Consider the following 13,361-nt stretch of genomic DNA (forward strand, 5'->3'; position numbering starts at 1 on the left):
ACTTAATCATGTGTGCATTCTTAGGCCCTAGGTGTTTTGAACTGCTATTAAAATGCATGTTTCTGTCCCCTTAAAGGGGGAACAGACGCTTCTGTGTTGTATTATTAATTATGTGCAGGAAATGAAGTCCTGGCCATTTTTTTGCAGAAGGCACCCCCCACCCCTACCCCCCACCCCCCAGAGCAAAAGATTTGCCAAGTGACTGGGGACCTGTGGGTTCATGTCTGCTCCTCTGACTCTATGCACTTACTCTTGAGGTCCAAGTTCCTGGCTCCTGCGGTGATTTGCGTTGTGATTTTCGTGTCGATCTTTACAGTGTGGAGATTGCTGGTGTCCCTTGATATCATCACGTTGTGCCACTGATTGTCATTGAGAGGTTTATTTGAGCTCCCTTTGATGAGGTTAGCACCATTTCCCAAATCAAACACATAATGCAAGTACCTGGGGAAAAAAGGAAAGGTGGGGAAATGCGTTCATTTGTTAAATTTTTGGTGGATTCCAATTAGATATTAGAAATGGGTAATTTTTTCTAGGCAACTCCATTCTTGCTAAAGGCATGACAGCAATTTGTACAGAAGCTCAGCAGACAAGAAGCTAAGAAACTATTCTGTGTCACTGAGGAGGATTCTTTAGTATCTTCACTATAAGGAACACCAAAAATAATTTTCAAAAGCACGGTCTGCACTCCGATTTTGGAAGTTGTACAGGGTCCGGCACAAATAACACCTCTGTGTATTACAAACTCTTTTATTACAAAATCATAAGCATGTAATTCTGTAACATAACAATATCATACTTGAGCGCACCCTATGACATTTTAGGTGAGATGCTCAAATCAAAAGTATAACTTAGTACAACTATATCATGACCCTACCAACCAGAGTCAAGCAGGCCTTACTTCTGCCGGAGCCTATACATTGTGCACGCCTCACTCTCCGTTTGTTTTCGCTCCCCTCTCTTCACTCTGACAACCCCACTGCATTGGCACTTCTCAGTTTCTCATAGTGCTTTCCCCTCCATCTTCAACGCCTGTTGCTCTAAGGAAATGTGCGCTCCCCTTTCAAGTCTCTGCTCTAACATCCACTCCCTGCCTTGTACATTTCCTAAGCTCCCTAAACACTCTCCTAAGCCTTTGCATGCGATCATCTTAGGAAACTTTGCATGGTGCTTCTACTCCATTTATGGGTCCGCCTATATCCCCTAGGGTTGTGTTTGCACATGTGTGGCTTGGGGTTGGTGGGATCTGAGATATGCATGGGTTGGCGAGGAAATATACATACTTCCTGGCTTATTGTCAACTCCATTGTAAATAGGCAGTAATAGTCACTGAATGAATGAATGGATATCCAAATCAATTAAATGACATAAAACTTTTATCACAATTGAAAGGACATTTCACAGAAATCTTTCTAAATTTTCAAGTAAGTTGGACATGGAATTAAGCATTAGTTCAATGGGATTTTGTGAAACTCAAGTTATCTGATTACTCGAAGTAGCTATTTAACATAGCATAAATTAGCCGACAAATTTGTAGAAATTCTTTTGTAAAATGCAGTATGTATAATAATAGAAAGATGATCCACATTTGAATTGTAAGATTCATGGAACACCTAACATAAATGAGAACTTGATGTTATTTATAGCTCATATAACAACTCATATATGGAAATGTAGATATAAAAGACTACACAACACCCTTATTAATTTTATAAGATACTTAAGTAATTTAAATAAATGCATTATTTCAATACCCCTCCAGTGCATCCACCCCTGCCCATGACCTTGCAAGCCAATGCATTTTGTTTAATGTATATTTTTGTAAATTGAGGTCCATTTTCCCAAAGTTTTATTTGTCACTGAGCTGACGTATACTCACCCTTTCACTAATTCAACCACAATAAAGTCATTTCCATCCCCGCTGTTATAGAGAATTAATCCATCTAGGGATGTTGTCTTGAACTGGAAAAAAAGATGCATAGAAGTATAGGCTTGCAATGTAGCTAAGGCAACATAGCTCGATTTGGTCTTGAAGGTGACAGGGTCTGCTATGATGTTCCGGAAGCCAAATCTGGCATTGAGCTCACAATAATCTATGTCGCCATTTTTACACAAGTCAATGTATGCCATTCCATTAAATGTCAGGCTCTGAAGGTGCCCAATGAAGTTGGAGGGGACAGAAGACAGATACCGCCGTTCAGTGATGATGCCAGTCTCTATGTTATGAAACTCCAGCCTGGTGTGATCACCTGCCATTTGACCTAAAGGGGAGATAATGCATTCTTATTTTCTGTATCTGGAAGACACTCTCAACTTTAGAATTACACAACAACATCACACTTTAAGATATGAGAGCCCAAATACCTCTTTGACATTCAATTACATATAGTGAGAACACAGATGTCATGTTAAAGGGGCTGGGCTGCATACTGTAATGCAACTTCCTTAGGTCAGGTTTCAACCCCTGTCCAAATTTTAGTCTTAAAAATACTGTCCTTGTTAACCAAAGTGACACAGCTTTTAAAAGTAGAAGAAAAAAGAAAAGGAAGCAAGTAATGGCAAAGGAAAGGAGAAAGAAAAATTAAGAAGGGGGGACAGAGAGAAAGGAAAAGGAAGTGAGGAAGAAATGGAGAAAGGGCTAGAGGGGAGAAGGGAAGAAAGAAGGAGGGAAGGAAGGAAGAGAGGACAGAGGGAAGGAAGGAAGGAAGGAAGGAAGAAAGGAAGGCAGGCAGGCAGGCAGGTAGAGGAAGGGTTTAGACTTGACTGCCCTAAATGACTGACCTAAATCATCCCAGTAAAAAGTGATATATTGTAGCTTCATGGTGATATTTTTCTTTATAAAGAATGTTCTTCCAAAAATGTGACTACATTTTCCTATTGCCAATTAAAATAATGAAGATCTGCTGTCTATTCTTCCAATAAAGAGCCATGAAAATGTGTTTGAAGACAAGTATGTCATTTTCACCTTAATGTTTCTGTGCTGAGTAGTTTCCCAACTAGTTTCCCAGCCACTTTGGAATTTCTGCTGCTCTCCTCTGGCCGTAAGTCATTTTCCTTGCACTTATGTTCTGGATAACTAAACTGAGCACAATATACCAGTACAAGCCATGTTCAATTTTGAGAACACCAGTAGAACTAGACCATATTATCAAAGTTAAAATTGGGACTTCAAACACTTGAACATGAAACTTGGTTGTAAATTTACATACTGGTTCACTATTCATCAGGCCCCATCCTCTTCATCCACCACATTTCTTTGTCAACCCCACTGAAGACCAGACTAGTCCCATTTTACCTACAGAGTGATAATTTTACCTACCTGCATGGTTGAAAATAAAACAAACTTTTTAAAAAAAGGATGTCAACTTGTTTTTTAGAGGAGAGCATCAACTACTTTATCTTTGCTAGTGATTCACTCCCAGCATCTTGTTCTTGTCTAATTAAACTGTCATTCACTTTCTTCTGAAACTCAAACAAGTTATTAAAATGGCAGCCAAATTCTTCTGGATACTAATTTACTACTCAATTTGGCATAATTGAAAAATTTATCAAGCTTACCCTATCCCATCATCCATGGTATTCATGAAAATATTAATTAGAGCCAATCCCAGTATCAGCCCCTGAGAAAATTCACTGGACCTTCTTCCCAGCTGTAATGAAGATTGAGTCGCCACCTGTGCAGGCCTCCTTCGAGTCTGACTGGCTTCCATGGCTTTAGTCAACACAGTAAAATACTAGATGGCATTTCAAGGAAATGCCTGTAAGTAAAATATAAAAGGCATTCTCTTTGTTGTGCAAAAAAAATGTCTGCATATTTCATTGACTTCGATGCTTATAAACTGATTGGGGTAAACATCTCTCCCCTAATCTGAACTTGACTCTATTTACATTTGACACGTGTTTACTAGTCCTAGATCCTGGTACACACACTGTCCTGTCACCCTGGGCGTGTTCTTTTTTTAGTCATTGGTGTGTCCCAATCACCTCTCTGCAAACATTTACATTTTATTTTAAACAAAAAATACCAGTCCTTAGCTACCTGTCTTCCTCCTTCCTTCCCACTATGTCTCCTGGTTGTCTATCTGATGCAAAATATGATTAAATCCTTAGCAATTCTGCTTTCTTGTATGATGTTATCTCTTCCTCTTTCAGTTTTCCTTGTTCAATGACCCCCATACTGCTCTGTGGGGAATCCTCTCTTCAGTAGCAAATAAAATTAGCCTTTAATAATTTTCAAATATAGGATTTATGGCCAAGATGGAGGCGTAGGTGGAAACACTGTGCCTCCTCGCACAACCAAGTTTAAAGACAACAAAGTTATAGTAACAAAAACACAAGCAAAACACAGAAAATTGAACTGTACCAAAGTCAGACAACAATGAACCATTGGGACAGACTAGTAAGAGGGGCGGAGTCAGCGGATGGCAGAGAGGGGTTGCTCTGGGAAAAAGCGGCCAGACTGATCCAGGCGCGCAGGTGGCGGTTGGCAGATCCCAGGTGTGGGGTGGCAACGGGTGGACCCAGTGAGGGCGCGAGACAGCTGGCTGACTGGTGTCACATATTCATGCGCAGATAAACCAGGCAGAGGAGCAAGCAGTGAGACAGACGGCGCAGGATAGGGCCCCAGCCACCAGAATTAAAGATTAAAAGCACTAATTGGAAAAACTCTCGAGGTCCAGGTGCCAGTCAAGGCTCCCAGGCTCACAGAGAGTTCGCTGGAGAGACCCACAGGATCCTGGAGAGTGCACAGACACACACATCTGGGAGCTGGCATCAGGCGGGGTGGGGGCAGGTTTGCTGGTGGGAAGTAGCTGAGGGGACCGAAATCCAAGAGAGAGCAGAACAAACATCATTGCCCCTCTCTGACCCTGCCCCCACATACAGTGTCACAACCTAGCAACTGGGTCGCCCCACCCTGGTGAACACCTAAGGCTCCACCCCTCATACATAACAGGCATGAACAGACCAAAACATTATGGCTCAAATGGAAGAACAAATCAAAGCCCCAGAGCCAATACTTTTAAGCAACCAAGAGACAGCCAATCTATCAGACGCACAGTTCAAAATACTGGTGATCAGGATGTCCACAGAACTGGTTGATTTTAGTCACAAATTAGAGAAACAAATGAAGACTAAACTAATTGAAATGAAGGGAAGTGCACAGGAAACCAATAGTGATGGGAAGAAAACTGGGACTCAAATCAAGGGAGTGGACGAGAAGGAAGATAAAAATGACCAAATAGAAAAGCATCAAGAAACAAGAATTCAAAAAAAAATGAGGAGAGGCTTAGGAACCTCCAGGACATCTCTAAACGTTACAACATCCAAATTATACAGGTACCAGAAGGGGAAGAGGAAGAACAACAAGTGGAAAACTTATTTGAACAAATAATACAGGAGAACTTTCCCAATCTGGCAAAGGAAATAGACTTCCAGGAAATCTAGGAAGCTCAGAGAGTCCCAAAGAAGTTGGACTCAAGAAGAAACACACCAAGGCACATCATAATTACATTAGCCAAGATTAAAATGAAGGAGAGAATTCTAGAAGCAGCAAGAGATAGGGGACAGTCACCTACAAAGGAGTTCCCATCAGACTGTCAGCTGATTTCTCAAAAGAGACCTTACAGTCAAGAAGGGGCTGAAAAGAAGTATTCCAAGTCATGAAATCCAAAGACCTACAGCCAAGATTGTTCTATCCAGCAAAGCTTTCATTCAGAATGGAAGGGCAGATAAAGTGCTTCTCAGATAAGGTAAAATTCAAGGAGTTCATCATCACCAAGCCCTTATTATATGAAATGTTAAAGGGACTTATCTAAGAAAAAGAAGATAAAAAATATGAACAGTGAAAGGACAGCAAACTCACAGTTATTAACAACCACACCTAAAACAAAAGCAAACTAAAAGGACAGCTAGATCAGGAGCAGAACCAAAGAAATGGAGATCACATGGAGGGTTAGCAACAGCAGAGTGCGAAGAGAAGTGGGGAGAAGGTACGGTACGAGAATAAGTAGCATAGATGGTAGGTAGAAAATAGATAGGGGGAGGGCAAGAATAGTATGGGAAATATAGAATCAAAAGGACTTGTGACACATGGACATAAACTAAAGGGGGGGAATGGTGGGGGAGAGGTGTGCAGGGTGGAGGAAAATGAAGGGGGGGAAATGGGACAATGATGGCATAATCAATAAAATATATTAAAAAGAAAAAAATAATTTTCAAATATTAAGCTCTAGAGATACCAGTAACATTGAATCAAGGAGCCATAAGGAATAAAAAATATGCAAAGTTTAAAAATTACTTGAGGTTTTCCATCTCTCTGTGTTGACTTTTATCTTTTTTGTGATATGAAAATTGAGTTTTTACTTAGTGAACCCACCCCAATTCTGAAATTATCCTGTTTCTTCTTGAAAGTTCTATTAATGAAACAATGGATAGAAAAGACGTATCTGAAAAAAATATTTCTTATACTTGAAATTAAATATTACCCCAAATTGTCAAATTCTTGGCAGCTCTGAAACAGTGAAATACATTTTGTTTAGGAGGACTGAGTAGTTCAGTGATAAAAGTAGCTCGTAATGTGTTATCTTTTCTCAAAGGAATAGGATATATATGCAGAGCATAAATAATAAAAAGGTAGTAAAACAGTGGTGATGTAAGCATGGCCCAATTATAAGAAAAATCATTATGGCCCATGGTCAAGAGCCCATTCTTTCTTTAATAAGCGTATATAAATTGCATCGACAGTAATGGCAGATTCCCTCGCTCCTGGGAGAGAATTAGCACCCAAAAGCCATTACCCACTGCCTAAGAAAACATTAACAGCTGCTTTTTAAAAACTCTTTTTTCCTCAGAATTCATGAAAGTGTTTAATCCTATCAGTAATGTAGCCACCTCTACTCTTGTATACATATATTGATTAAGAAAAATAATTAAGGACATTGAAGGAGAAACATTTTTAAAGCTCCAACCATTTAAAAATCCACGGACTTTTCCAGAGATTTAGTGGAAAGAGAATTTGAATTTAGCAAAATGCCGCTGGTCAGTGAGTCTGGGGTAAAGCAGATTGATGATAATTTCTGATTAAAAAAAAACACCCATTTGGATAGTGTGTTTGCATACAAATGTCAAGATCTAAATCAAATCTTTTTACCTAAACTGATAGCAAGATCAGCTACTTTAAGTTCAGCCTTACTCAGAGTTGGGTTAAATATCTGCAGCAGAACAAAATAACCCACCAGACTTACACTAACTTGTTAATTCACTTAAAGTTACTGAGCGTGTGATACAAGTACGTGTCAGATAATTTAAACAACAGTGGTATGAGGAGTAGACACGAATCCTGTTTTCACAAAACTATGGCCCATTGGAAGGCAGACAAAAAGATGAGTAAGAAAGCAATAAAATATGTCATGATAACTCTCAGAAAAACGCCTAGGCATTTGAGGAACAGGGAGTTGTGTTGGTAAATAGGAAAGGTGGGGAAGTACCTGACTTGGTATTTGACTTACATTTGAAGGACAAAAAAGAAAAAGCCATGGGCAACAGGGGCTGGGGAAAAAAAAGAGAGAGAGACAGCCATGCTAAGAACAGGAGAAGCTGATTCCAAGACGGGAAGACAAATAGTCAGAGGCCCTCAGGAGAAAAGAGCCAGAGAGTGTGGCTACAGAGTCATGAGTAAGTGAGGTGGGGGCTCACATCAGATGGAACGGAGAGCCGGGCACACACATCTCAGTGCCGCCGGGTTATACTAGGAGCTATTGGGGCCTGTGAGACACGTGGAAGCCATGAGTCAGTGTGCATGTGCTCATGTGGGTTGTGTGTGTGCACATGTGTGCGAGTATGTGCACCCGTGTGTGTAATCTCTCTGGTCTGGCTACAATAGATTGGAAATGGATTGGACTAGGGTGGTTACAGCACAGATGAAAAAACACAAAGGACAAGATGAGATAACTGTGCAGATCCAACCTGTAGGGTTTACTAATGATGTTGAGAACAACGGAAAGGAGAATGAGGAGGCCAGTTTCCAGGTTAGAGTCACTGCACGTGTGATGAACAGGGTCCAGTGAAACACTAACATAAAGGCACAGGCAAAACACACCACTGAAGATTTTCCTCAGACTAAGTGACAAGTTGAAACCCAAGGCTTCCGCATTTAGGGCCCCCATATATTTTACAGAACCTTTTTTCATATGAGTCCTAAAAAATCTCTTCCTTTGGTGGCTTCTTTGCTGCAAACTGCTGTCCCCATCATCCTAGCTGAGGGTCAGACATTCCCAAAGATAGTCTGAGGATGGACTGTCCTGTGTTCAACAGATACTTGACTTAACATATATAATAATATATATGCATATGTGTGTATATGTGTGTGTGTACAGTAACCTAAAGATGTGGTCAACTTCTGGCCAAGATGAAGGCATAGGTGGAAACACTGTGCCTCCTCTCACAACCAAGTTTAAAGACAACAAAGTTTTAGTAACAAAAACGCAACCAAAACACAGAAAATTCAACTATATGGAAGTCCGACAACAATGAACCATTCAGCCAGACTGGTAAGAGGGGTGGAGCCAGCGGCCGGCGGAGCAGGGTCACACAGGAAAAAGTGGCCAGACCGACCCAGGCCCTCGGGCAGCAGTTGGCAGATCCCAGGTGTGGGGTTGTGACAGGCAGATCCAGTGAGGGCACAAGGCAGCAAGCTGACTATGGTCACACATCTGCGCGCAGATACACCAGGCAAAGGAGCAACCAGTGAGACAGACTGCGCAGGCCCCGGCAGCCAGAAGCAGAAGAGGGGACCACCATTGCCACTCTTTGACCCCTCCCCTACATACAGCATCACAACCCAGCTACTGAGTTGCCCCACCATGGTGAACACCTAGGGCTCTGCCCCTCATATGTAACAGGCTCAAACAGACCAAAACATTATGGCTCAAGAAGAACTTAAAGCCCCAGAGCCAATAACTCTAAGTGAAAAAGAAATAGCCAACCTATCAGATGCACAGTTCAAAATACAGGTGATCAGGATGCCCACCCAACTGGTTGATTTTAGTTACAAATTAGAGGAACACGTGAAGGCTAAACTAATTGAAATGAAGGGAAATGCACAGGAAACCAATAGTGATGGAAAGGAAACTGGGACTCAAATCAAGGGAGTGGACCAGAGGAAGATAAAAATGACCAAACAGAAAAGGATAAAGAAACAAGAATTCAAAAAAATGAGGAGAGGCTTCGGAACCTCCAGGACATCTTTAAACGTTCCAACATCTGAATTATAGGGGTACCAGAAGGGGAAGAGGAAGAGTGACAAGTGGAAAACTTATTTGAACAAATAATAAAAGAGAACTTTCCCAATCTGGCAAAGGAAATAGACTTCTAGGAAATCCAGGAAGCTCAGAGTCCCAAAGAAGTTGGACTCAAGAAGAAACACACCAAGGCACATCATAATTACATTAGCCAAGATTAAAATGAAGGAGAGATTTCTAGAAGCAGCAAGAGATAAGGGGACAGTCACCTACAAAGGACTTCCCATCAGACTGTCAGCTGATTTCTCAAAAGAGACCTTCCAGGCAAAAAGGGGCTGGAAAGAAGTATTCCAAGTCATGAAATCCAAAGACCTACAGCCAAGATTGCTCTATCCAGCAAAGCTTTCATTCAGAATGGAAGGGCAGATAAAGTGCTTCTCAGATTAAGATCAAATTCACGGAGTTCATCATCACCAAGCCCTTATTATATGAAATGTTAAAGGGACTTATCTAAGAAAAAGAAGATAAAAAATATGAACAGTGAAAGGACAGCAAACTCACAGTTATTAACAACCACACCTAAAACAAAAGCAAACTAAAAGGACAGCTAGATTGGAAGTGCAACCATAGAAATGGAGATCACATGGAGGGTTAGCAACAGGGGAGTGGGAGGAGGAGAAGGGGAGAGAAGATACAGAAAATAAGTAGCATAGACAGTAGGTAGAAAATAGACAGCGGGAGGGCAAGGATAGCATGGGAAATACAGAATCTAAAGAACTTGAGACACGTGGACATAAACTAAAGGGGGAATGGTGGGGGAGGGGGTGTGCAGGGAGGAGGGGAATGAAGGGGGGAAAATAGGACAACAGTAATGGCATAATCAGTAAAATATATTTTTTAAAAAAGATGTGGTCAAATGTGGGATTTTACACAGAGAGTCTCTAGTGCTTTTCTTTTAAAAACGTTCTTGCTCAGTGACTTCTGATGTTTTGTAAAACCTAATGAGACATCCTTATTGCTTTTCTGATTCACAGGTGGCTTCAAGTGGCCACTAGAGTGTTTGGAAAAAAATTTCATCCTAAACGGAAGTGTCAATGGTCAGTTTCCACTGTTATCTTCAGAAACCATTTCTAGTGGTATCAACTGAGGCTGACTTTTTCATTATAATTTGCCTTTCATGAAGTCTTCATTAAACATCATCCCACAAATCGCCGTGACAAAAACTCACTAAGTAAAAGGAGATTACTATGGGAAAAAATGTCTTTAGCTCTGAGCAGCAAGAGGCTGAGAGCTGGGGGAAAGAAAGAGGTGGAGTGGAATATTGGGAGAAAAATGCATAATTTAGGTGAATCATCAGTGTTGAGCAGGTTTGTGCTTCCATATAATATTTATACTCTGAGAAAGAGCATGTTGATTCCCACAATTGTTTAAAAAATGCCAACTCCTACAGAACAGAGGGTAGAATCTAATTTCTGCTTTAAGACCTTGACAATCTCGAGAAAGTAAATGGCAGGCTAATTTACTAAAGTGATCGTTGGTATTTTGTTCTTCCTCCAGTTCTAAGATGCTAACCAAGTCCCTTAGACTTTTGCCTCAAAGGCTTTTTCCCGGCAGAGAGTGGAGCTGATGGCAGACAAGGACTTCCTCAATCTTTCATTAAGGCCTGCTTTTCAAGGTGTTCCAAAAAGGAAAAAGAAGAGAGAAGACTGCATTTAAGGACTAAGAGGGACTAAGAGAGACAACGAGGAGGGTACCACTGACCAGGAGAAAGTTGCTGGGGTTGAGGTGTACTGAGTACCAGCATCCTTGGCGAGGTGCGGGCATTCAGACAGGATCGGTGAGGTGAGCATTGGGAGATGGGGCCACTCCCTGGGCTGCAGGAGTCAGCCAAGACCATTTGCCCATTTAGAACAAAAGCAGCTGTGTTCTTGCAATTCACACAATCAACAAACAGAGAAGACACCTAGGCTCTTTGCTCTGTTCTGTTGATAATGACATTTCAAAAAAAACCTAAGCCACTTAGACCTTAACTGCTCATTTCTACCCATCCTGACAAAATCCAAATTGTCCAAATCACTCATTTTCCTGGAACTGCCTCTGACTAGAACTAGCTGGACTTCAGCTTACACCTTGGCCAAAGCTCTGCAAAAATCCTGCCTTCCTTCTGTCGGTTCACACGGTTCCATGCTCGGCAATTTTGAATAGAGACTTCTGCTCATGGTTCTCTGGCTGATTTTTCTCCTTCAGAGAATAAAATGCTGTATCATAGCACTTGTTTCTCAGTGCCAATCCATGGACCTGCTGCATGGGAGTCCTCTAGAGATTTTTAAGGGGAAAAAATGAACTGTGCACCCCCCAGACTCCTGTGGAGTCAGGCTAAGAACTGGTCCTTTTAAAGCTCTTCAGATGGTTCTGAAACAAAGAGAAGTGGAACCCACTTGTAGAAAACACATTTTAGAAGCCAGTAAAGACTAATGAAATCATATACAAAGAGATTTGTGAGCTGGCAGGTTGCTTCATCTTTACCCAGAAATAACTCTCTCAGAAGTTAAAATGTCACACATGATATCCCCCCAGTGACGGAATTCACTGATCTCTGATTATGAGAACTCCCCTTGGACGAATGTAAAACAGACACTTATCCACTGCGCAAGGGCCATCTTTGCCTTCAACTAAAATAATTAACATGACGATGTTCTCTAAAGAAGAAAAAGGAGCTACTATCCCAGCAGGTTATCTGCTTGAAGTTATTTTCAACAGAGAGAACCAAGGCCTATCGATTCCTCTTTCATTGGGTCCCCTCTGTGTTCTCTGGGGTCGATTTTATATGACTCACCTTAATTAGGAATCTATAAACCTGGGATTGAAGGTGACACCCTTATAGTTTAACCAATGGGGTAAATGATAAAAAATGATCTATTAGAGCTTATAAGGACAAAGCAGGTCACCTGACAGAATTCTAACATATTTATCAGTTTCCTTGTTTCTTATATGAGGGGGAGGGGAGGAGGAGGAGAGCGGTGGGGATGGGAGGGCCCTTGTAGTACAGCCTCCCTTGCTGGTTGAGTGTCCTAGGAACCCATCTATATCAGTGTACCAGCTGGTATTGTGAGTTGCGAAAACAGTACAGAGGGTCTTTGAAAAATTAAGAATTGAGCTACCATACTACCCAGCAAAGTCACCTGCAAGAAATAGGAACACTTAAAGCATGAAGAAAAGAGAGGGCTATGGGGAGAGTGGGGTTTACCTGTCATGGCCTGTTGGTCATCCACCGTTAACTTTAAACTTTTTCCTCGACGAACCACACGCACTGTGTGCCATTCGTTATCATTGAGGTTATAGCCAGCAAAAAGGGTCTCGGGACCTTTGCCTGTAGAATATGCCAAACAGTCATTATGGACACTCGGAATCAGTCAAGCAAATGAACCTCACAGAGAGTGAGAGAAAGAGACAAAGAAAAGGGGAAAGTTAGGGAAATGGAGGAGAAAAAAAAGAAAGAGAAATGTGAGAGAAGAGAGGAGAGGAGAGGAGAGGAGAGGGGAGGAGAGGGGAGGAGAGGAGAGGAGAGGAGAGGAGAGGAGAGGAGAGGAGAGGAGAGGAGAGGAGAGGAGAGGAGAGGAGAGGAGAGGAGAAGAGAGGAGAAGAGAAGAGAGGAGAAGAGAAGAGAAGAGAGGAGAGGAGAGGAGAGGAGAACTGGCTGGATCAATGTTCAAGCCCATTAGAGTCATAGCAAGCAAGGAAAACAACAAGTTAACAGACATTTTGGTATGACATTTGAAGGAGAATCTTTAACTTTATGCATTGATCTAAGACAAGCAAATGAACCTGTTGTCATAAATAGGCACAGTCAATACAGCACGGGAAGCCTCCTACCTTTACACACACTTTCACCCCCTCTAAAGAGTTCCCTGAGTTTTGTAGTTATCACTCCCTTGCTAAGGTAGCAGCTGGCAATCACGTAAGCTCTGGCTCTGGGAGAGATCTGACCATAGGCCATTAGCCAACCATTTTCAGTGAGTGGCCCCTGGCTGGACTGGACTCTGGAGAGGAGGCTGCTCTGCGCACTGTATGTGTGAGGGCGGCTCTTCACTCTGATCTCATGCACCTCCAATGCCCACCAAGCTC

At 41.8% G+C, this 13,361-nt stretch overlaps 1 protein-coding gene across 23 annotated transcripts in view; it reads right to left on the reverse strand.

Moving 5' to 3' along the window:
* The window catches only part of NRXN1 (neurexin 1), a 1,091,189-nt gene that overhangs the window by 558,714 nt on the left and 519,114 nt on the right, over window positions 1-13,361 (reverse strand). For all 23 annotated transcript variants that reach the window (XM_037047882.1, XM_037047881.1, XM_037047879.1 and 20 more), the window contains 3 exons: window positions 12,484-12,606; window positions 1,877-2,258; window positions 251-441 (listed from right to left, as the gene is read on the reverse strand). In XM_037047882.1, coding sequence (XP_036903777.1) covers window positions 251-441; window positions 1,877-2,258; window positions 12,484-12,606 — 696 coding nt within the window. The remainder of the gene's footprint in view (window positions 1-250; window positions 442-1,876; window positions 2,259-12,483; window positions 12,607-13,361) is intronic.

This window comes from Sturnira hondurensis, unplaced genomic scaffold, assembly GCF_014824575.4.
Source record: "Sturnira hondurensis isolate 20B ecotype Veracruz unplaced genomic scaffold, ASM1482457v3 Scaffold0006413, whole genome shotgun sequence".
Lineage (NCBI taxonomy): Eukaryota > Metazoa > Chordata > Mammalia > Chiroptera > Phyllostomidae > Sturnira > Sturnira hondurensis.